Below are 25,354 nucleotides of genomic sequence, written 5' to 3' on the forward strand. Positions count from 1 at the left end.
TTAGTGATAACAAAAACTGGGTCAAGCTTGTAAACAAATTCAACAAAAGTTAAAATCAGCCGAAAGTTAAAAGAGACGAAAATTTTGAAAAAAAATCGAGGGCTGACCAGGGGTACAACGGGGGGGGGGGGAAGTGACTAGAACCTCAACGCGGGGGGGACGGACAATTACTGCAGCGTGGCAATCTACAACGGGGTGGGACATTTTGAGGTGGACATCTACAACGGGGTTGGACAATTTGAAATCAAATTGTCCCACCCCGTTGTAGATGGCCACCTCAAAATGTCCCACCCCGTTGTAGATTGCCACGCTGCAGTAATTGTCCGTCCCCCCCCCCGTTGAGGTTCTAGTCACTTTTTTATACTACTCAGCAGCCAAAAATGGAGCGAATGTCTTTTCATGGACTATGTAAAGTCGAGCATTGTATTTCCATACCGCTTTTGGGGGGAGCGCGGTCTTTCCATAAGTCAGGCCTAAACCTGGGTTTGCAGTCCGACGCCGACAAAACGCAATATTCCATTTAGTGACGGGGGGGGGGGGTCTTGACGTGCTTGGGTAGAAAGTCACAGAAAATATCCGCAACCCTAAATATTGTTGATTGGTTGTGTGACACGGAGGGGGGGGGGGGGGTGGTGTTGACATACGTGGGAAGAGAGTCACGGACAAGATCCGAAACCCTAAATATTGTTGATTGGTCCTGGTTCCCAAAGTTCTAACCTGCACTAAATGTGTACATTCCCCAGCATGGTCCATCATTTCCATCATTTCTGGTCCTGGTCCCGTAAATCCAATTTGTCCCTCCGCTGAAACAAGACCTTCCAGTCAGAATCAGAACTGATACGGAACACTTTAGAGTATCCAGTGAACTGAAACTTGGTACATCTTGCTGAGAAACATGCTAAATCTTGATAAATCTAGCCAAGATCTTGCCATGGTACTTACCAAGTGAACATCAAGATATGTACGAACTTGCAAGTTCTTTTTTCATGGCTGTTAAGAAACAAGATCTTGGCAAGATTTCAAGATCTGATCAAGGTACGCCAAGAAAATTTTGTGACATATCTTGATAAGATCTTGTCAAGATCCCGGGTCGAGGTGTCACCGACATTCAACGCAAAATTATGTAAGATAAGCGGTAAATGCAGAAGATTTTGTAAGATAAGCGGTGAAAATACATAAATCAGGCAGTGAACGCGGCGAAAAAACCTTTATCGACTGATAGCGGTGATATTACATAATTTCATCACTGATTTTAGGGCTGAAATTACATAAATGTACCGCTTTGAATAGAAAGTGTCAAATTTATGTAAGATAAGCGGTGAATGCGATGAAATTACTTATATTCACTGCTTAACTTAGTGGCGAACTTACACAATTTCTCTGCTTAGAAAAGTGTTAAAATTGTGTGAGAACAGCAATGAATGCGGTGAAATTACATAAATTCACCGCTTAACTTACTGGTGAAATTATATACACACACCGCTTAGAAAGAAGTGTGAAATTTTTGTGAGATCAGCAGTGAATGCGATGAAATTACACAAATTCACCGCTTAACTTAGTGGTGAAATGACATAAATTCACCGCTTAGAAAACGCATCGAATTGTCTTTTGTTCAAAGAAGTTAAGATACATTTATTAAAAGACGCACGGAAAATTTACCCATGAATAATCATACATCTTTTTCAAACTTTTTTAAGCGGTGAATTTTTGTAGTTTCACCACTAGAATTAGCGGCGAACTTCCAAAAAAATCACCACATTTCACCGCTAAAATTGGTAATTTCACTGCTAATCTTACAAAAGTTCAATGCGTATGTTTTACAAAAAGTAGAGTGAATTTGATTTAAATTCAAACCAAATATGATAGAATTTATTGAGAAGTGGAAGACGAAGTGATTGACATTCATGGGGTGAGAATTTCGAATACGTAAAAGGACGTTAACGTGTAGTAAGCGGTGAACTATGGTTAATTTTTGTAAGTTCCCTACTTACTCGAGCGGTAAACTTACATAATTCGCCGCATTTACCACATTTCACCGCAAAATTATGTAAAAAATTTGCGGTGAAAAAAAATAATTTTTCACCGCTGATCTTACATATTTTTTTCCGATTTTTTCTCGACCCGGGATCTTATCAAGGTATTCCAAGAAAAATTTGTCTATCAAGGTTTTGGCAAGATGTTTCAAATTTTACAAGAGTTATCACATCTTGCATGTAATGGCTGAATCAAGTTTCGTTTCATTGGGAACCTCATCTTCGAATCCTGACTGATTCAAAACTAGTTTCTGCGATGTCTTCGAACCTCCTTAAGTGCAAATATTTACAATCAAAGTTCTTTAATTCAGAGGAAAATTAAGAATGTATATATCTGACTTAAATCCGCATCAAATGAAATACCAAGAAATTCCCGAAATTGCGTCAAACTAAAAATTAAAAAATAATTGATTAAAAAATTTAGCTAGCCGTTTTGTAATGAAATATAAAATAGGTGCAAAGTTCTTCTATAACATGCCACATTCTAAAGATCATTTTGCAATACGTTTTTTTTCATAAAAAGAGGGTCGATAATATAGGCCTGCACTTAATCTTCGACCCAGTTTATGTTATATATTGTATTGGACCGTAAAGCTAAATATTCAAGGAATAAATGCATAAACATTCATCTAGTAATTGCAATAACTCTAGTTATTATTCTTTCAATAAAATTTAAACTAGATAGTCAATAATTTATCATTATTATTTACTCAAAAAATAGCGACTACATAGTCAATAATTTATCAATAATATTTATTCAATAAAATATAAACTAGATAGTCAATAACTTATCGATAATTTTTACTCAATAAAATATCGACTAGATAGTCAACAACTTATCGAAAATATTTACTGAATAAAATATCGATTGGATGGTCAAAAACTTATCAATAAAATTTGCTCAAAAAAATATCTAGTAGATTGTCAATAATTTATCAAATACATTTAATCAAAACAATTTTCAAGATAGTCAAAAAATTTTCGATAATTTTTGCTCAAAAAAATAACGACTACATAAACAATAATTTATTGATAATATCAAGAAACGAAAAATTAGTTTTTAGAATTGTTGAATTTTAGACGTCGGTTTGATCAGAAAGTTGTCAGGCATGCCGATAAATCACAAATTTAAATTTAACACAGATTTTTATACTCATATCGATAATATTTACTCAATAAAATATCGACTAGACAGCCAATAATTTAACGATATTATTAACTTAATTAAATATTGACTAGATAGTCAATAATACATCGAAATTTTTTACTGAATACAATATCGACTGGATAGTCAATAATTTTTCAATAAAATTTGCTCAATAAAATATCTAGTAGATTGTCAATAATTTATCAAATACATTTAATCAAAAAATCTTCCAGATAGTCAAAAAATTTTCGATAATTTTTGCTCTATAAAATAACGACTATATAAACAAAATAATTTATTAAATACTATCAAGAAACGAAAAATTAGTTTTTAGAATTGTCGCATTTTAGACATCGGTTAGATCAGAAAGTCTTCAGGCATGCCAATAAATCACAAACTTAAATTTAACACAGATTTTTATACTCATATCGATAATATTTACTCAATAAAAAATCGACTAGACAGCCAATAGTTTAACGATAATATTTTAACTTAATTAAATATTGACTAGATAGTCAATAATACATCGAAAATTTTTACTGAATAAAATATCAACTGGATAGTCAATAATTTATCAATAATATTTGCTCAATAAAATATCTAGTAGATTGTCAATAATTTATCAAATACATTTAATCAAAAAAAATCTTCCAGATAGTCAAAAAATTTTCGATAATTTTTGCTCAATAAAATAACGACTACATAAACAAAATAATTTATTGATAATATCAAGAAACGAAAAATTAGTTTTTAGAATTGTTGCATTTTTGACATCGGTTTGATCACAAAGTCGTCAAGCATGCCGATAAATCACAACTTTAAATTTAACACAGACTTGTTTGTCTAAAACAATCATTGTAAGTAGTACAAAAAAGGGACTAGAACCGCAACGGGGGGGGGGTGTGACCGACACTTTTTGAAGCCTGATTTTCTCGGCCCAACAACAACGGGGTGGGACGTCTAATTTTTATTTGAAATTTGAATAAAATGTCCCCCTGTTTTTGTCCCACCCCGTTGTAAATGGCCACGCCGCAGAAATTTCAAATTGTCCCACTCCGTTGTAGATTGCCACGCTGCAGTAATTGTCCGTCCCCCCCGAATTGAGGTTCTATTCACTTCCCCGCCCCCCACCCCCGTTGTACCCCTGGTCGGCCCACAATTTTTTTTCAAATTTTTCTTCTATTTTATCTTCGGCTGATTGTAACTTGGTTCAATTATTTGTTTACAAGCTTGACCCAGTTTTTGTTAGCACTAATTTTTTGCATTAGTGTGTGTTTGTTTGTTTAGAACAGTGATATAAATTTTGCACTGCTATTGCTAGCATTGCGATTACATGTTTTGTGTATGATAAAAGTATTCAGATCCAGTTTTTCATTTTTGAGAATTTGCCGCTAATGGGCGTGGACACTTCAAATTTTTTGAAAAAAGGATTTTAAAAAACTGTTGCCTTTTTTCGGTTTGAATCAATGTGAAAATGTGTGAAACAAGTTTTGTGACTAAAAAAGAATTGAAAATTGCGGAATTCTTAAGATTTTCGTATTAAAAATCACGGAATGAGACATCACGTTTCAATTTAAGATTTCCGTATTGAAAACAGCGGAATCCTTAAGATTTCCGTGATGAAAATTGCGGAATTCTTAACTTAAGATTTCCGTGTTGAAAATCGCGGAATTCCTAACTTCAGACTTCCGTGTTGAAAATTGCGGAATTCTTAAGATTTCCGTGTTGAAAATCACGGAATTCTTAAAATTTCCGTGTTGAAAAACACAGAATCCTTAAATTAAGATTTCCGTGTTGAAAATCGCAGAATTCTTAAGATTTCCGTGTTGAAAAACACGGAATTCTTAATCTAAGATTTCCGTGTTGAAAATCGCGGAATTCTTAAAATTTCCGTGTTGAAAAACACAGAATCCTTAAATTAAGATTTCCGTGTTGAAAATCGCGGAATTCTTAAGATTTCCGTGTTGAAAAACACGGAATTCTTAATCTAAGATTTCCATGTTGAAAATCGCGAAATTCTTAAAATTTCCGTGTTGAAAAACACAGAATCCTTAAATTAAGATTTCCGTGTTGAATATCGCGGAATTCGTAATATTTTTGTGTTGAAAAATGAGAAATTCCTAATTTAGGATTTCCGTGTTGAAAATCGCGGAGTTCTTAAGATCTGCTTGTTGAAAAACACGGATTTCTTAATTTGAGATTTCCCGTTTTGAAAATCATGGGTTTCTTAAGATTTCTGTGTTAAAAATCGCAAAAACTGAATTTCAGATTTCCGTATTGAAAATAGCGGAGTTCTTAAGATTTCCGTATAGAAAAATAACGGAATTCTTAAGATTTCCGTGTTGAAAACCGTGGAAGTCTAAATCAAATATTTCCGTGTTGAAAATCGCGGAAATCATAATTTAAGATTTCCGAATAGAAAATAGCGGTATTAAATAGCTTAATTTAAGTTCTTAGCTTAAGATTTCCGTATTGAATATGCTGGTATTGAAAATAGCTCAATTTAAGTTTATACTTTAAGCTTTCCGTATTGAAAATTGCGGAATTCTTACTTTAAGATATACATCCATACGTACAAACACACTTTCATACATACATTCGTTAATACATACTTACATACATACATACATACATACATACATACATTCATACATACATACATACATACATACATACATACATACATACATACATACATACATACATACATACATACATACATACATACATACATACATACATACATACATACATACATACATACATACATACATACATACATATATACATACATACATACATACATATATACATACATAATTACATACATACATACATACATACATACATACATACATACATACATACATACATACATACATACATACATACATACATACATACATACATACATACATACATACATACATACATACATACATACATACATACATACATACATACATACATACATACATACATACATACATACATACATACATACATACATACATACATACATACATACATACATACATACATACATACATACATACATACATACATACATACATACATACATACATACATACATACATACATACATACATACATACATACATACATACATACATACATACATACATACATACATACATACATACATACATACATACATACATACATACATACATACATACATACATACATACATACATACATACGTACATTCATACATACTTACATACATACAGGCATACATTCATACATACATACGTACATACCTACATACATACATACATACATACATACATACATACATACATACACACACACACATTCACACAGGTACTTCAGCCTTGAGTGGAAAAAGCAAACAAGATCTTGTATAAGTATGTACACACTTGTGGTCATTCAGATTTATGTTTACAAATGCGTACATATTATAGACAAAAACAAAGATAATTCGTCTCACCTGCTCGTGGATACTCAAACTAATAAATGATAGACTCGAGGATGAAGTAAGCAGAGAAAGAAGAGATCGTGTTCAAACATGTTCAGTGTGAGAAACATTTGAGAGTTTGAGAAAGAAAACTGACAAATCAGAACAGAGGATTTAGTTCAAGTTGACAGCCAATCATTTTTCAATAAAAAAACACTTCCAGCTGCAAAACCATGCGTTCAGTATACACTTTGTAATGAATACAATTGGAATAGAAGACATAAAGCTGATTCACGGAAAAGCTATATCTCTGAGAGGTAATCTAAATTTCAGTCACTTATCACATCGTCAGTTATATTTTGTTGCAGCCTTTGCAATATTAGATCCAGAAATTGACGGAGAAATAGCACTTAAATTCAGACCCTATGCTGGTTTAATAGGAGTTGATAATTCACGACTGGATCTTTTATTGAAATATAGCAAAGTGTTACGACTTCATGCGGCCATACACGATGCAGCTGGATTCGTAAAAGATTGTAGGAATAAAGGTCCTGGATATGTATACGCTTTCCGTTATTCACCAGTAAATAATTGTTATTTTGGTTGTTTGACAGGAATACTGTTTGTGCAATCAGTGAAAGTTTTTCATTCCCAATCTTTCCGTGAGCTGGAATTCCAAAAAAAATTTTGGAAGCAAGTCCGCAAATATTGTTGTTCTCGATCTCGAAGGTTTCAAACTGAAGTCAATTGGATTCATTATCAAAGAACTCAGCTTGTATTGCAGTTACTACGATACAAAATTTTTCAAACCTCCAGTTAGCTTTCAAAAATTACCGGTAAACGATCAACTAACTGTGACCTGAAAACAATTTGCTTAAGTTTCAATTTCCAATTTACACGGATAAGTTTTTTTGCAAAAGGCACCGAAAAGTGTGAGGTCCTCAGCAAGTTGTTACAGGAAAAAAACAATCTAGAAGATTTAAATTGTCCCCGCATTTCAGAAATACTTCCAGAGGAAACAGTTGCTTCCTGCAGTCTACACTCCAATAGTTTCACAGGAAGCTGTCAAGTATTCAATCATTGTGCAGAATGTAAAGCCAAAACTTTTCACAGTGGACACAAAGTGATGCATAGAACAGAGACGGCAACACTGGCCACCTATCTGTCAGACAATTTGAAGATATTTACTTGCTTGACACCTCTTGATAATCAGCCGATAGTAATATTCAACAGAGTTCAGGATCCTTCTCCACCAATACAGAATAATTTTTCAAGTGATCAACAGAACCGAGCGAACTATCTCAACAATAAGCCAAACACGGCACAACAACCTCGTTACAACTCGCTTTATAGCGCAGCACCAAAACGTCACTTCGCAACAATTACGCTATCACCAGAAGAACTAGACAGCTTCAGAGCTTGCCTCCCTGTGTTTGATAACTTCTATCTTTTCCAATTGTATGTGAAAAATAAACAGAGGGCTCACGAACAGCCGAATCAATTCAATTCTGGCTATGAACAAAAAAACCGAGAAGCCACCGCAGCCACCAAAAGAGCAGCGAACCACGTTGAAAGCAATGGGCGAACAAAAAGTTCCTCCCTTTAGGTTGAAAAAATTACTAACGGAACGTGAGATAACTCTGGAAGAGATGCCAAATGGGTTGCGAGTGTATGTCCTGGAGCACCCCGAAGTTGAGAAAGTCTTCAGTCAACCATTGTATAAAGAAAATGACTCATCTACTCTCTGTTTTAAACTAGAGATAAAAAGTCATATTAAAGGTTTCAATTCGTTTGAATTCTGGTATATGAATCAGTTGCCCATAGAAAACAGTGAATAAATTACATAACTGATATTTTATATCGTTCTTGTTGCAATTAACTTTTGAGGCAAAAAAAATCAAATGCATCAAAGAGACGAGGCTGATGCGGGTATTAGCACTTTAGTGTTTGATGTAAACAATAAAGAGAGACTTCCATGGCGTTGCTTTTCCAGCTCATCGGTGCCACGGTCTGAAGTAGTATTTTGTTCAAGTCAGTATCATAGTTCTAATGATCATCCTTTGCTTCACTATGCTCTTTCTTTTGTCAGAGAATTGGGAAGAAAAATCATTTTGTATTCCATTGTTGTCAAGCTTAGTTGTTTATATTTTGCCAAATCCCATCTATGATTAAAGTGATTCTGACCCATGATGGGATATTCATGTCAATTGTTGGACCGAGCGGTTCCGGTAAAACTGAGCTGAGGTTTCACATGCTGCAGGGGAACAGTTTTTATCCACGTTTTGAGAAAATTTATTAATTTTACAAGGAGTTCCTACCACTGTTCAGTGAAATGCAATGTAGTATAGCACGCATTGAACTCATCAAATATTCAGGATTGGACATAACGAAGAATCTTTCGAACTGTTTTCTTACATTTGACAACTTATGCGAGGAAATTTTTAATGACAAAGAGTCTGGACGCCATCGTAAACTTCTTGTTATATATGTGAAGCATAATTTGTTTCATCAAAGCAAATGGTCGAGAATAATTGACTTGAATACAACACACATTATATTATTCAAGTCTCTGCGCGACATTCAACAAATTGAATACCTTGGAAAGCAGTTGAATTGTCTCCTGTTACTCAAAGATGCCTATAAATTAGCAACAGCTGAGCCATATGGACATTTGATTATTGATCTCGATCCCAAAACCAGTCAAGGTTTACGATTTGCATCACAAATTATTGAACCTGATTCTTCAATTTTTAACATTCCTGCATAAGAAGCGGTCATCACACAAATTACGAATGAAAGAGAAACATTTGCTTTTGCTCAAGCAATGGGCAAATAGCACAAACAAGAACTCCAACATTGAATTCAAATTAGTCAGAGACGGTGACTTCAATTGGTTTCTGAGTGATTGTGTGATGAACGTACTCTCTGGAGTTGTTCCAGTCAATAAAAAAGAACTGAAAAAATTTGAAAAAAATCTGCGTACACTTTCTAACAGAGAAGCAGGGAAAACTGAACGGTTAAAACGCATTCAATCCCCTCGGGCACCAAACTCATTCAACACATAGCAATACCCTGTATAGAGTATCTGGAACAAAATGCATACTGAAGAGTTTGTGCTAATACCTAAGCAGATGTATGCAAGAGAGCAACTACTCAGCAACTACTCATAAATCTCAATTACTCAGCAACAAAAACTTTCTCAACCAAGCCAATCAGATATCGCTTCTCCGAAGAAACAAGTCACCATCAGCTCCTTCTGCCTCGCAACAGGATGCAAAACATCAAACTGACCCATCAGTGGATGGTAGAAGTACAATAAACGGGTCTATGGAGAGATCATTTACGACAGACAACACATCAACTTTCGGAAAAGGAGTGCTGAATGATATTAGATTCTTGAAGGGAATAAAATTTGAAAGAGCGAGAAAAATACTGGAGATAATAGAGGAATCAGATTCTGTGTCCTTGGACTCTTCAAAGAGATTGATTATCAGAGGTTCAAATGCGGACGTTCTTGCCGCTACATTTCTGTACAATCTACAGCAAACCACTTGTAAACTATCTTTCGAACAATTCAGTATATAAGCACTTCTCGATATTGGTCCAGATTTGACTTGTAACACGTACGACAAAAAGTTTATAAATTTAACATCTGAAGAGAAACTTCAATTTTTGGAAATTGAGTCAGACAGGGAAATTGATTCAAAATCCCGCAGAAAAAAAGCAAAAGCTTCTGACAACCACGAGGGAAGCTTTGAAGAAGCAGAAGAAGAAATCAGACCAACCAGCCTGCTCGAAAATTACTTCCTATCAAGTTAAACAATTAGACAAATTGTACACGAAAGGTAGTGCTGCATTTGATAGCATAGCTAATTTAAAGAGGGCTAGTGGTTTTACCAGAAGCAAAATTGTTCGCTATCTTCAGTCTAAATCCCCCTACACGAAATACAAACAATTCAGAAAAAGTTTCCCCCGACTGAAAGCTGTTGCATTCAGAATAAACGAAAGTTGGTCAGACGATGTTGCGTATATGGATAAAGTAGCCCAAAACAACAATGGCGTAAAATATTTTTTAGTGGCTAAAGATGTTTTATCGCGTTACTTACGAGATCAACCAATGAGGGCCTTATATGCAAAAGATGCCGTTAAAGAGTTCAAAAAAAGGATCAAGAAGAAACAGCAAGAGAAAGTATGGACAGACAAAGGATCAGAGTTCAAAGGAGATTACAAAAAAAAATACAAAACAGTCGTGTTAACCGGTTTACCCAATTAGCACCTAATATAGTGTTCAAAAAGCATGAACCATTTTTAATATCACTAGCAATCGACACAAAAAAGTACAAACCAAAATTTAAAGAAGGAGACCTTGTTCGGATTGAAAAGCCTGACGAAAAATTTAGTAAAGCCTATAAACAAAATTATACAAAAGAAGTTTTTACCATATTCAAAATTGCTACTGTGAGTCCACCAACGTACAATCGGACCGGAATTATGTCCAAGTAAACGTGTTAAACGAATAAAATGTATCCCGCCAAAGAATTCACAATAGACTTAATATCCAACGCATCAATGGAAGTTTTTGGAGAAAACACAATGGCAAAATTCCGTAACCAGTTATCTCAACCACTTATTTTGGATGGAGAATGGCAAGTAGCTTTATCTTCTATATCTTTCCAATCAAACATCAACAACGTCAATTAAAACGTGTTAGTCGTTTATAAAAACTCGGGAGCCGAACTCGACGCCTCAAATAACCGCAGTGGACACCTTAGAAAAATTCGCAAAGGCATTTACAGTAGCTTGGATCAACTAATGGATGAACTCAGGCGAATTGCTCAGTTTAAACAATATGATTTTACTTTTGACAAAATTACTCTTAAACTGGTTTTAAAATTCGGAGCGAATGAGGGTTTTTCATTTAAAAACGAAGACGTTCCAAGTATTCTCGGCTTCAAGGGTATAAAAGACAACTCGCATGATGGATAAATTCATATTGGATACAAATCACTCAAAACACTCAATAGACATCAAAGTGACTTTCCAGTTGACCTAACCTGTGGCTCACAATTGATATTTGTCTACATAGACGTCATAGAACATCACAATATTGGAGACTTGAGAGCTCCTGTAAATAAAATTATTGAGTCCGAAAGACGCTTAAAAAACGGTAGCATAAGCACTGATACACCCATTCATCACAAGACATTTACAATTCTGGATTACGAACCCATACTTTCTAACAATATTCTGAACATTAAATCAGAATTGAGGAACGAAGTTGGAAAACTTATTCCATTTAATGGTACAGGAAAAGTGATAGTAAGCTTAAAATTTCAAAAAATTAAGTCAAATGGAAGTTTACTACAGCAACCAAGCATCAAAGTCAATGCCACATTTCTCTGGTCATTATCGTCAAAGAGGAAGTGGTTTTGGAGCCCTCGCTGCAGGTATTGGAAGAGTTGCATACCATTAGCAAGAAAAATTATATGGTCCGCTGCCAAAAGAATTGGTTGAGAGCTTTTAGTGCAGGGTGCACTTGAGTTGGTTGAAGTAGCAATGACACAAAAGTCGGCACAGCAGGCGATGAAAAGCACGGTTGCAAAAACAGCCCGCAAACAAATTGGAGGTTTTTTCCGTTCACGCATAACACTTAGCCGGCAAGCGATTAAATGTGGAAGAAAACACTATGCTAAACCTTGAACCTACAAAAAACTTCCCACTAAAAAAATCATTTCTAGAAAACTCCAAACAAGAAGAAGTCGACTGGATTTTTTATCGAGAGTGAAAAATGCGAAATAATATTGTAATACCTTCCAAAGCCACTCACAGCTTCTTGGATTTATTTGAAAAACCACCTTTGGTAGTTACCTTTGATCAATCATTCGAGCAAAAAACTGGCCACTTTATTCTGCCTCTGGATCATCGCTCGAATTTGAAGTTGTAGGTGATCGCAACAATTGCATTGATTTGCAGAAAATTTATTTGGAAATCAAATGCCGTATACAAAATGTTGATGGAACTGATTTACGATATGACGCAGGTGATCCCGCAAATACTGATGCTGCAATTTTTGTGAATAATGTCCCCCATTTCCCATTTGCCGACTGCACCGGTTCGGCAAATGGAACAAAAATCTCTTCCGCAAATGGACACTCTGCTCACAAAAGTTTCATAGAAACAGAATTCTCGCACGGGACAGGTGCAAAGAAGACTTGGTTAAAGTGTCAAGGTTATGAGTATGAAGCAAACCCCAGCGCAGTTGCTAATGCAATAAAAGATGCAAGAAAGCAGGCTGCGAGAGAATCCGCTCAAATTACTCTTTATGGAAAACTAGCTGTTGATTTTTTTCTCGTGCGAAAATCACTTAGTAAGTAAAGTTACCCTAAGAATTTCTTTCCGAAGATCCCAAGATAATTTTGCTACCATAGGTGAAGCAGCTGGCAAAAGCTACAAAGTAAAAATTGATGAAGCCAATCTTTTTGTTAGAAAGATAACCGTATCAGACAACGTAGTCGGAGCCATTGAGAAAACTTTTTGAGAACACCCGATACAATGAAGTGCTGACGAAAACTTTTCTTGCGAAAACCGGTCAGCAAAGTTGGAAGCATGGAGACATCTTCACAAAAGAACCAATAAGACGACTTATAATTGTATTGTGTGCTGGTGATGCTTTCATTGGCACTGACACAGTGAACCCCTTCCGCTATCAAAAATTTGGGCTGCGTGAGATTACAGTGTTCTGAAATGGTTTCGCTACAGCTGATACACCAATGTCAACAGTTGACAACAAGCGTTTGTTGTACAATTCAATGAGTGCATTAGTCTATGTAGAAAATGGTCATGGAATACCATTGAGTGAATTTTCAAACCATTTTATAATGGTTTTCGACATGACTTGTACGCAAAAAGCCACACATGATTTCATTCATCCTGACCCAATAATTTCTTCTATATCGGTGGAGCTGAAATTTGATACAGCTTTAACCAGCAACGTTGAAGTTTTCTTTCTTGGCGAAAAATCATCTACGGTGTATATTGACTCTGCAAGAAACGTATCCAAAAATATTCTGCCTATGAACGCATACTATTGGACGAAGATCAAATTTATATTCAAGTTAAAAAATGCAAGCGTTTAAAATACAAATTTCGAGGTGTTTATGCTGCTGACAATTATCCCCTATATTTACATGTAAACAGTTTTATAATTGTAAATGCATCACGAGCCAATTCTTTTAGAACGGATTGGGTGATGCTTGCCAAACGCTACGCATACCCCGTACTATACTTTGCAGATCCGTTAGCATTTCCTCTGGCTGCCGAAAAAAGATATTTTCTCTCGTTTACAGCAATGTACTGATTTGCATATGATGATGGATATTATTGAGCACAGGAGAGATATTCAATCACCCCTGCAATCAGCAGACTCACAACTGTGTGGTTTATTTTGCATCTTTATTGCGCACTAATTTTATTGCACTAAATTTCCTTTTGTACCAGATGTAAAGGAATTGCAATTGCTAGGATGTGTAAAACATATGGAGTAGAATTGAATTAAATTTTTCTACCAAAACACATTTTTAGACACTAGAATTTTTACAGAATTGGAAGTTTATTGAATAGTCTGATGTCTCTCGTACACAACTCCCTTGTCCACTCAAAAGAATATGCATAATCTGATAGAAAGAAGATGAAAGTTCACCATACATTAGTTGACAAAATCGCGTTATAGTTACATCGGGGATAGTAGAAGCATGTTTTTTAGAAGTTGTAGTAATTGTTAAGAGTTTTTTCACAGGATTAGGCAAAAAAAGTTGTTTTTTAATTTTGTTGTTTGAAGAATGATTAAACTTTGACAAATACTCCACAGCAACATGTAAGCGAGAAACAATAGCGCCGCGAGTAACAAATTTTTTTCCGTAGTCAGGGGCTCTGGCCCATATCCTTTTTTTTATGGGTGCAACAAAACATTGACCCCTCCGGGATTCTAACCACTGACCTCTCGATCCATGGCCAGCCGCACTACCCACTGCGCTATAAGTCAATTAATTTTGCTATGCTGCAACCGATTTTATAATAGCAACCTCGGAGCACTAGAGATAATTCAAAAATGATGAACAAAAGTGTGAAAAAGTCACTTCAGAAGTTAAAGAATGTTCTAGAAGAAAAGCGCCAAATTTTCAAGCAAAAAATTTGCAAAAAAAGATACACGTTTGCAATAATTGCTATGAAATGCGTTCAAGAGCAATTAATTACCTCTATGAATTACCGGGTTTGAGTTGATAACACGGTGTAAACAAAAATTCGATGTCTTTCTAAGACAACAATTCTTTACATGGTTGTTATTTTAATTGCTTGTAAACAAATTCTGTCTACAAATTAAGTTAACAAACCAAAGCTGTCTGGTTTTTTACGAAGCTCCGCAAAGAAATCAAAGCTTTCGCATTTTCCCGAAGTTCTACAATCTTTAACCTGAGGTAAACTTTTGGTTGTGTTCACTGCTTATGAACAGATTCTGTCTAGACATTAAGTAAACAAATCAGGACTGTCGTAATTGACCGAAGTTCTGTACCCGAAAAAAGGCTGTCGCAATTTTCCGGACTTCTGCAAACTTTGCTGTGATTGGTTGACGACTCGAAATAAAATCTGTTTTTAGTAACATAAAAAAAAATTCAACTTCATTGTTCGCATGTAGTCATGAATACACTTTGAATTTCTACAGAACTTGAGAGACACTTGTTTATTCATATTCTACGAGTCAGTTGTAAATTCCTTTTGAAAAAAAATAAAATATGTATTTGTTCAATCCATAGTTAAACTTGTCCCTAAAACAAAATGCCTGCAAAAGATCGAAACCTATCCGTCAACTGTGAAAAATGTGAAAAATCTGTTGTAAAGACCAATATTCCTCGCCACAGGAAGCCATGTATGATGGGCACTCTTTCCTGTAAGAAAAAGAATTGCAATTTTGCGACATGAAATGCTGCAGAATTGTCATACATATTGCGAAGGCTCACGGAGCAAAAGTTCGTAATTTACTGAACAAGTGTGTTGTCTGTCAGAAACAGTTTCCAAGTTTCTACTCACTTTTTCAGTTTCTACGCATCGCAAAAAGGCACATCAAGCTAGCACAAAAATTGGGTCCTCAAGCACAAACCGTGTTCGCGATATTATGGAGAAATTTGATAACAATAGCGAATCATTGAAGGAAGAACTGGCGGCATGTCAGCATTTGATTGACGATATGCATGCTGAGCATGGCAGACAGGAAGTTTTCAACTTCAGTTTATCGAATTTGCACACCAAAGAGATCAACAAAAAACTCAATGAAGTTTTCATTGAAAATTAACATAGCTTTGGGGTTTCTGTTGCAAAATATAGAGACAAACGATTACCGATATTTATCCGCATGAAAATAACATACTGCTGGACCGAGTTTTTCTGCTAAGCAATAGAAACAATTTATTAAACATCCAGAACGAAATTGAGAAGCTTGACTAGATTGAAACATGTACACAGGAACGCGAAAACTCAAAATGGCAATTCACAGTAATTACAAATATTACTGTTTTTGCAGTGCTTCTTACGAATATACCTACGTGTTGCACTGATTCTCCTCTTCCAGAGCCATTATTAAGGAACCCTGAAGTAAATTGTCTCCTTTCAAATGGACACGACGAACCATATAATGATAATTTGTGTTTGTTCCGTGCAATTGCTATTCATTTATTTGGATCGGTAGATGTTGAACTACAGGCAATCAAAATTTTTCACAATTTCGCTACTGCAAGTGGTTGCGACCCTGACAACTTCACAGGTGTTTCCTTTGATCAAATTCCAATAATTGAAGAAATAATCACCCAAAATATTTTCATCTTTGATTTTGACATTGAAGATGGTGAAATTATCGGTGAACTTGATCGACGTAGCGTTGAACGATATGATGAAAACATTAAACTTCTTCTAATTAACAATCAGATCTGTTATGTTAATGATATCAACAAATTCTTCAAGAAGGTTTGTTGTCCCAGCTGTGATTTTTTTTCAACCCTTCAGGTCATTTCAACCGGCACTTGAAAACCTGCAAAGAACGAAAGAAAATATCTATCCGCGAGGTGCCTATTCTTTGCGGGAAACACTGTTTGAGAAGTCTGACAACTTCTCAATTGCTTATCCAGAAGATGATACTCTCTTCAAAAGTTTAGCTGTCTTTGACTTCGAAGCAATATGTGTTCATCAAGTGGATGTCAGTAACACAGCGACAACATCATGGATTGGTACTCATGTACCTGTATCGGTATCAATCTCTTCAAATTTGTTGGACGAACCAGTTTTCTTATACGAAAAGGATCCTAATCGTCTCATCATATCCTTTGTAGCTCAACTGGAAACGCTAGCAGCGAAAAAACAAAGTGGAGTTGAGGCCCAAGTTCTTGGCGGTGGAAGCAGAGATCAAAACTAGGTTGAGTGATGTTTCCTCCAGACTGCAAATTATTTACGAAACTCAACCAAACATCAGTAGTGAAACAGAAGATAGTAAAGCAACTACTTTTTTTACGAATCCAGCAAAAGCAGCTCCTTGATCTCCAGCGTCATTTCAACAATTATGTTGACACTCTACCAGTTTTTGGATTCAACAGTGGGAAATAAGACCTAAATTTAATCAAATTGTATCTCATTCCCCATCTCTTTAACGATAGAGCTACTCAACCTACAGTAATCAAAAAGGCAAATCAATTTATTTCTTTCAAATTCGGTGATATTCAGTTTCTCGATATTTTGAACTTTCTTGGCGGAGCAGCATCTCTGGATTCTTTTCTAAAAGCATATCAATGTGAGGAGACAAAAGGATATTTCCCATATGAATGATTCGATTCGTCGACGAAACTTGACTGCAATCATCTTCCACCGTGTGATTCTTTCTTCAGCAAACTGAAAAATCTAAATCCTTTGGAGAAGGACTTCTGTCAGTTCAAGAAAAAGATGAAATCTGGAAAAGACGGATGGGATGTTCTCCGGGAACTGGGTTTGAAAGAGAAACCTTCATCCGGAAAAAAGAATTATGATCTCCTTGAAAATTGTGGAAGATGGAGAAAATGAAAACTTTTCGCGATTTCCTTCGCTGGTATAAAAAACAAAGATGTTGTACCAACTTTTCAAGCAATGAAGAAAATGATGAAACTCTATCACTATCAAAAAATTGATATGTTAAAGCTTGGGTGTACACTACCCAATTTAGCAAATATCTGTCTTCATAAACCGACTGATAGAAAGTTTTATCCTTTCATCGAAGCGGACGAAGTCTTGCATGAGAAAATACGCAGTGAAATGACTGGTGGTCCATCAATAGTGTGTACGAGGAAAGCTCTTGAAGACAAAACGTTCATACGGAGGTCAAACAATATCTGTAAAGCAATGGTTGGAATAGGTGCTAGCCAATTGTATCCTTTCTCCATGTGCCAAGCGATGCCAACTGGACTCTAAAATAGATGGGAGTTCGATAGAAATCTTCAAAAGTTCAAAGCTCATCAAAACAAAATCAGAAAATTTGAGAACAGGGTAATGTCTTTCTATCAAGCAACCAGACCCGAATGTACTATTGAGATCTTCCATACGACTGGAAAACAGAAAAAAAATGATTCTTTTATAGTGGGTGGCTTTTGTGGTCAATACCAGACAGTTTTTGAAGCCCTTGGATGCTACTACCATTTCTTTCTTTGTCGGGAAACTCAACCAAATCTTAGTGAGGATGAATTTGAGTTTGGTATCCAGAAACGTGAATCCGATAAGTTACGAAAGCGTTACCTGGAAAAGAAAGGATATAAAGTTATAGAGATAAGAGAGTGTGAATGGTGGGATAATGTTCAGGAGATCGCCATGCTGAAGAACCACGTTAGAAAAAATTTCCCCTACAAATTACCCTTGAGCAGTGAAAAACTGTTAGCGAGGATAGAGGAAGATAATTTATTCGGATATGTACAATATGATTTAGAAGTTCCTGAGGAGCTTCGTGAACGATTTGCAAACTTTCCTCCGATTTTCAAAAACTTTAATGTTGGAAGAGAGGATATAGGAAAATTCATGCTGGAATATGCTGAAAAAACGTGTTATTGCTAAAACCACAACGAATGTTAATTTCGATTAACAAATTAAACAATGGAATAGTTATAACACCTTTATTAAATTTTTATTTGAAGCTGGGTCTACGTTGTATCAAAATCCACAGATTCATTGCGTATACCCCACAAAAATTTTCCAACGTTTTCGTACAATCAGTCGTTGATGCAAAACGAGAAGGTGATGAAAATCCAGACTATAGCGTTGTTGCTGAAACTATGAAATTACTTGGAAACAGCTCGTTTGGTTATCAGATTATGGATCGAAGTCGACACACAGAAACTCTTTATCTTAACGATGAAAAGACGCATAAAGCTATTCATAACCGTCTTTTTAGAAGATTGAACAACGTTTCGACAGATATATATGAGGTTGAGCTTGTGAAAAGCACTGTTGAGCATTGTGAGCCAATAATTGTTGGATTCTTTATCTTACAGTATGCAAAACTGAGAATGCTGGAGCTCTACTACAACTTCTTTGACAAGTTTTGTGATGTTTAGAAATTCGAGCAGCTTGAGATGGACACTGATTCTTTGTATCTGGCACTGGCTCATGAAAATCTCTATGAGTGCATTAAACCAGAAATGAGAAGAATTTGGAATGAGATGAGAAGTAATGACTGTACAGATGTTTTCCATGCTAATAGTGCAAGTAATTTTTTTCCGAGAACTTGTTGCGATAAACATGTAAAACATGACAAGCGTGAGCCTGGATTATTCAAGGAGGAGTTCCGATGTACTGAAATGCTATGTTTATGTAGCAAAAGTTATTGCTGTTATAATTCCGTAACGAACAAAACTAAGCTCAGCAGCAAAAGGCTCAACAAGAGTGTTCTGAAAGATAACAGTGATGGACTTTTACAGAAATAGAGACAAGGCCTGGACGATGCAGCGAATATAGTCTCAACTAACAGAGGATTTAGAACTATAAATCACCAAATTCTAACCTACGAGCAAACTAAAAAAGGACTCTCGTTTTTCTATCCAAAACGAATTGTGGATGCAGATGGAATTCATACAACACCTTTGATGATCTAAACTTTCTGATTCTATTCAACACATTTTAACCATTTAAATTAGTTGTATGCTTGTGAACATGTGATGTGATTGTAATAAAGTTTTGTCAAGTTGATGAGTTCACTTTTTAAAGTAACCATTCTTGAAGGGAAACCCGAACCGGGTTTTAAAAATTCAAATTGAACATTTAAAACTTTTCTGACTCATTTCGCAAGGTGTTGACCAGATCTGAGACAACCCTGGTTGAAAAAATCAAGCAATGCTTAGTGTTCTGATATAAAGAAACACCTGGAAATTCGCAAAGTTCCTTTTCTTCTAGCACTTCTGGTTGAATAACTTTCTCGTCATGGCTATCAATAAAATTTTTTTAATGTATCAATGTAGAATTCCATATGAGGAGATCAATACAATGTTATTAGTTCATCAGAGGTCTATTTTGATCCATTTTTATTCCAGTTAACCCTTAGTTAAAATGATTATTTCTTTTCTTTTTTATCAGTTCATTGGGATAATCCTTTTTACTTGTAGTCTCTGAAAATCGAAATAGTTTGCTGTGACGTTATTCTTGATAAATACGTAATTTATAAACTATAAATTACAACAATCGTGAGTTTGACCCATTGTTTAGAATAAGGTTGTTCTCAACACAGATGCTGTTCAGAATATTCGAAAATGTGTTACCAGAGTAGAATTTTGTGTCTTGTTTTTAGTCTTATTGAGCAATGTTTGCTATCAAACTTTGAAAGGTCAGCATCAAATTGATGACTCATCGTAAAAGAAAACAAACACAGTTTCATTTTCCAATTTGCTATCTGTTAGCTTTTTTATTTTGTGATAAAAAATTTAATGAGAAATCTTATACATAAGACCTATTACCTATCTTAATCCACTGATGTCTTATTTCAAATCTTAATACGTGTAAAATTTAATACCTATCTTTATACATTACTGTTGAAAATTAAACCTGAATACATGTAAAATTTATTAACTATCTGTACACGTTGCTACCATAACTCAATGATGACCAAAATTATTTGAAACCGCTATAGCATATCTTAAAACATGTGGGTCTTCAACCCCCCCCCCCACGTGCACCTCGGTCCCTCTATATACTATTATTGTATATTCAAACTATACTGTAAAAGCTGAACTAAATAATAGAATAAAATTTATGGGACTGACTGTGAAATTAGACATAAATTCGTTGAGATAATTATTCGAAATTAGACAAAAAAATCTCACATATTCGTTTCTTTTTCATGTACGTTTTTTCTCTGAAATACCAAAAAATTTCCTGAATTTGTGTCAACCTAATAACTGATTAAACTATAAGCTAACCTACACTTTTTGTAATAATATATATAATAGTTCTAAAGTTCTCCTTTTTCATACCACACTATATAGATCTCTGTGCAATACGTTTCGTCAAAAAGGAAAGTCGATAATGTGCGCCGCACTTTAATTTCCTACCCAGCTGATGTTGTATTTTGTAATGGACCGTTAAAGCTAAATATTCAATCAATAAATGCATAAACATTCATTTAGTAATAGCAATAGGTTTAGTTAAAATTCACTCAAAAAATATCAATTAGATAGTCTATAATTTATTCATTATTTTTACTCTATAAAATATCGACTAGATAGTCAATAGTTTATCCATAATAATTACTCAATAAAATATCGACTAGATAGTCAATAGTTTATCCATAATAATTACTCAATTAAATATCGACTAGATAGTCAATAATTTTTCGATAATATTTACTCAAAAAATGTTCGATAATTTTTACTCAATAAAACAACGACTACCTGGTCAATATTTTATCAGTATTATCAAGAAACGAAAAATTAGTTTTTAGATTTGTTGAATTTTGGGTATCGGTTTGATCAAAAAGTCGTCAAGCAAATCACAAATTTTAATTTAACACAGTCTTTTTTGCCTAAAACTATCATTGTCTATTCAAACTATTTTGTTAATGCGAAACTAAATGATAGAATAAAGTTTTTGGGGGACTGCCTGTGAAATTAGACATAATATTCGTTGAGACAATTATTTGAAATTAGACAAAAAATCGCACATTCGTTTCTTTTTTTTGTACGTTTTTTCTCTAAAAGGTAAAAGTGTAGTACATTTTTTATAATCAAACAGTACACTTGCGGCCATCAATTCAATATGATAGCTGTGATTATTGTATATCCTGTTATTTTTGATAAAGCAACAGTCTGACGGAAACCAACCAACCGCATAATTATGGAAATGTTTCTTGCTTAACATGGGTCAAAAACCAAGTTTGATATAAACCAAATTAAGTAAGATTTACGCTTTTTCAGTGATAACATGCAAAGATCAACTCCGTTTTTCAAGATCAACTCCGTTTTTATTTTCGTCTTTTAACTTTTTAATTATCTTAATTTATTTTTGCTCAAAGCACTGCATCCTTTCAAAGTCTCGATTATGTAAATTGGTTCTGTTTTTCCTTTCAATTACAAGAAGAATTAAAGATTAATGTAAAAACGACAAGATAAAAGAACCCATCACATTTCTGCCAAGAAAAGACAACAGACAAACAGAGTTTTATCTCTTTAGAACTTTACAGAGGACCAATATCAATGTTCAATTTTTAGAGAATTTTAAGCATCAATTGCTACTCGAAAAACCAAAAAAGTGAAATTGTGTTTTCAACAGTTATTTCAGTTTTTCACGGGCTGTTCAAGGATACCATTATTGTTCCTTAAAATATGACGCCAGACCAAAAATGACTTAAGAAAAACAAAATATCTAAGGTAGCATAAAATTCCTTGCCCCAAATAAACAAGGGTTGAACAGTTTTCTGCCAGCTCAAGAAAATCGTGAAAAATTGATTCAAATTTTATGCGTCAATTTCCCGCACAAATTCGTGGATACAGAGCATTACGATACTCCTGGCAGCTAATGATATTTTTTTGCCAACTGCAATTCAAATTTTTTAATTCTTTTAGATTCTCGATTTCATTTTTCTGTTATTTTGAGAAAATCCATATGGTAATTTCTCAGTGCTGCCATAACGATTGTTGGGGGTTACCTGAAGTTTTAAACTGTCCTCGAAATAATGGTCATAGCTTTGATCAAATTTTATAATATTTTTATTAGTGTAAAAAATTTTTTTATAAGCTGGAAATGAAAGTTGATTGATGTTTTAGATTGAGCACGTTTTATTCTTTTTTTTCTATATGAAACTATTCTCTATATATTTTCTATCAATTTCATAGAAGTGTAAAATGAGCTCAATTATTAGCTCTGGTCAATTTTCTAGTAAAATGATATGTTTATAGAGGTTACGGTTAAGTCACTTTGAACAAAAGGCTAGGTAAATTTTGTTTGACTTGGTGACTAGGTTGCACGAAAAGTACAATTAAATTCGCCAAATGAGAACACCCACGAAGTCATATACACTGCAAATTATTTTCCTCATTTAATGGAAAAAGTAAAGTGAGCCAGATAGTTTCTCCTCGAATAAAAGTTACAAATGATTGAAAGGATACAATTTTGGGCTTACATCATTTCTCAAAACCCTCAAAACAGAAAAAAAAGTCTATTTTCCTTGTGTGTCTTAATCTTTGCGCACCTAGTATCTCAATGCTAAAAAACTTAAAACTAAATTACAATTTCTGAATTTGTGAGAAGGCTTAATCAGAGGTATTTTGAACGGCCAGAAGTATTGAGAAAAGTCTGGACCAGTGCTTGACAAAAATTCAAACAATGGTCTGCAATCAATTTCACCATGGCTAAGACTAGATGAGGCATAGACTAGAAGGCACCATGAGAGCAGAACAGACTTAACAGGAGTCATTTTAAATCTGAACCAGTGACAACAAAAATTATTTTGACTGAGATTCAATCAGATCAGAGATTATTCTAAACTCAGTCAGTCTTATCAGAGTTTTAATTTAGACTAAGTCAATTCGGTCAGAATTTTTTTGGCCTGAGTCAGTTTGATCGTAGTTTATATAGACTCGAGACTGTTTTAATTTAAATTCCTTGGCCTCATTTCTTGGCCAGTTTGATCACTGTATTTGTGGGCCTTCTTCTGTCTGATCAGAGTTTAGTTTGTCCCGGGTCAGTCCGATCAGTCTGACCAGTGTATATGTTTTCCCTTGAGTCCATGTGATTAGAATTTACCTTGTCGCAAGATAATAAACCGATCAGATTTTCGGTTCGAGTCAATCTTATCAGTTTATTATGGTCTTAGTCAGTCTTATCTGAGGCTATTCTGGTCTGAGCTGTTCTGATCAGAGTTCAATTGAGCCTGAATTATTCTGACAAGATTTTTTTTGGGTCTGATCAGAGTTTTTTTGGGCTGGAGTCGGACTGATCAGAACTGATCTTGGCCCCAATCTGTCTTCTCAAAGTTTATATTGGCCTGATTTGGCCTGATCAGAATTTTTTTTGCATGAATCATAGTTTATCTTTACCGAGTTAGTCTATTTAGACTTTATTATGATATGACTCAGTCTTATCAGATTTTACTTTGACCGAAATCAGTCTTATGCGATTAGTTCGGTCTGAGTCTGTCTGATCGGATTTCATTGGGTGCTGAGTCTGTCTGACCACAGTTTATCGTGGCCTCAGTGAGTCTTATCAGAGCTTATCTTAGCTTGAGTCAGTCTAATCAGAATTTATTTTGGACTGAGTCAAGCTGATCAGAGAATATTTTGATCTGAGACATTCTGATCAGAATTTATCGCGGCTTGAGTCAGATTTCATTTTGGCAGTTTATCTCGGCTTGAGTCAGTTTAATCTGAGTTTTTGTTTGGCTTGCGTTAGAGTACATTTTGACCTGGAACGCCCTGAATGGGTATTTTGACCTGAATTAATAGTGCAAATAATTAAAATAAAATCTAACAGGTGGTTAGTAGATAATTACCATTCGATGTCGCAGAATATGACAATTTGCATAATGAAGAGGAGACAAGAGAATATAGTTCCCACAATCAACACCGTCTGGTGGTCACAACCCATCTTTCAATCTTTTTCAAAAATTCAATTTCTTTTTTTCTCTCCTTCGATATGAACTAGCGCCCCTCTACTAAGTAAAGTAGACCTTTTGGCCCATTTTACTTTTCAATTCCACAAAATGTTCTTTATTAATTGTAAAAAGGTCTTCCAGAGTGGGATTTACGGACCAGTTAACAATGGTTATAATTGGTTTGACAATGTCTTTGTCTTTTGTCACCAAATAGGTCAAGTTAACGCAAAGTTCACTAAAGGTAGGGGTGCTAGCTCGTAAAGTTCAATTGTTTCATTAGGTCTTTATACTCTTGAGTACGAAAACTGTTTCTTTTATGAGCACAGATAAATTTGACAAAAAATGTTAATTTATTTCTTAATTTTTCTCAAAGGTTTCTTAAGAAAATTGGCAACAAATATTTTTCTTAATCAGCGTTCACAAAAAATTCTACATATATCAACAAAAAATCTTGCTGAAATGTTTGTGAGTAAAAATAAACAACGAACAGAAACTATACCGAAGGTTTTAAATTAAGGAAGTAGCTTTTAACTTGCTACTTTTTCATTGCCAGCAAGGAAAGTAGCTAGTTCATAGCTATTTTTCGTTAAATTTCA

At 34.7% G+C, this 25,354-nt stretch overlaps 1 protein-coding gene across 25 annotated transcripts in view; it reads right to left on the bottom strand.

Annotated features, from left to right (window-relative positions):
• The window catches only part of LOC142340247 (uncharacterized), a 71,136-nt gene that overhangs the window by 42,948 nt on the left and 2,834 nt on the right, over window positions 1–25,354 (bottom strand). For 6 of the 25 annotated variants that reach the window (XM_075390774.1, XM_075390776.1, XM_075390780.1 and 3 more), the window contains exons 3-4: window positions 24,657–24,804; window positions 718–803 (exon numbers count right to left, since the gene is read on the bottom strand). In XM_075390774.1, the coding sequence (XP_075246889.1) occupies window positions 718–803; window positions 24,657–24,751 (181 nt within the window). In that variant the 5' untranslated portion in view covers window positions 24,752–24,804. Of the gene's footprint in view, window positions 1–717; window positions 804–24,656; window positions 24,816–25,013; window positions 25,050–25,354 lie in introns of all 25 variants that reach the window. The other 19 variants (XM_075390772.1, XM_075390782.1, XM_075390789.1 and 16 more) reach the window with 5 other exon arrangements.

Source organism: Convolutriloba macropyga, chromosome 5 (assembly GCF_964194025.1).
Source record: "Convolutriloba macropyga chromosome 5, txConMacr16.3, whole genome shotgun sequence".
NCBI classification, from domain to species: domain Eukaryota; kingdom Metazoa; phylum Xenacoelomorpha; order Acoela; family Convolutidae; genus Convolutriloba; species Convolutriloba macropyga.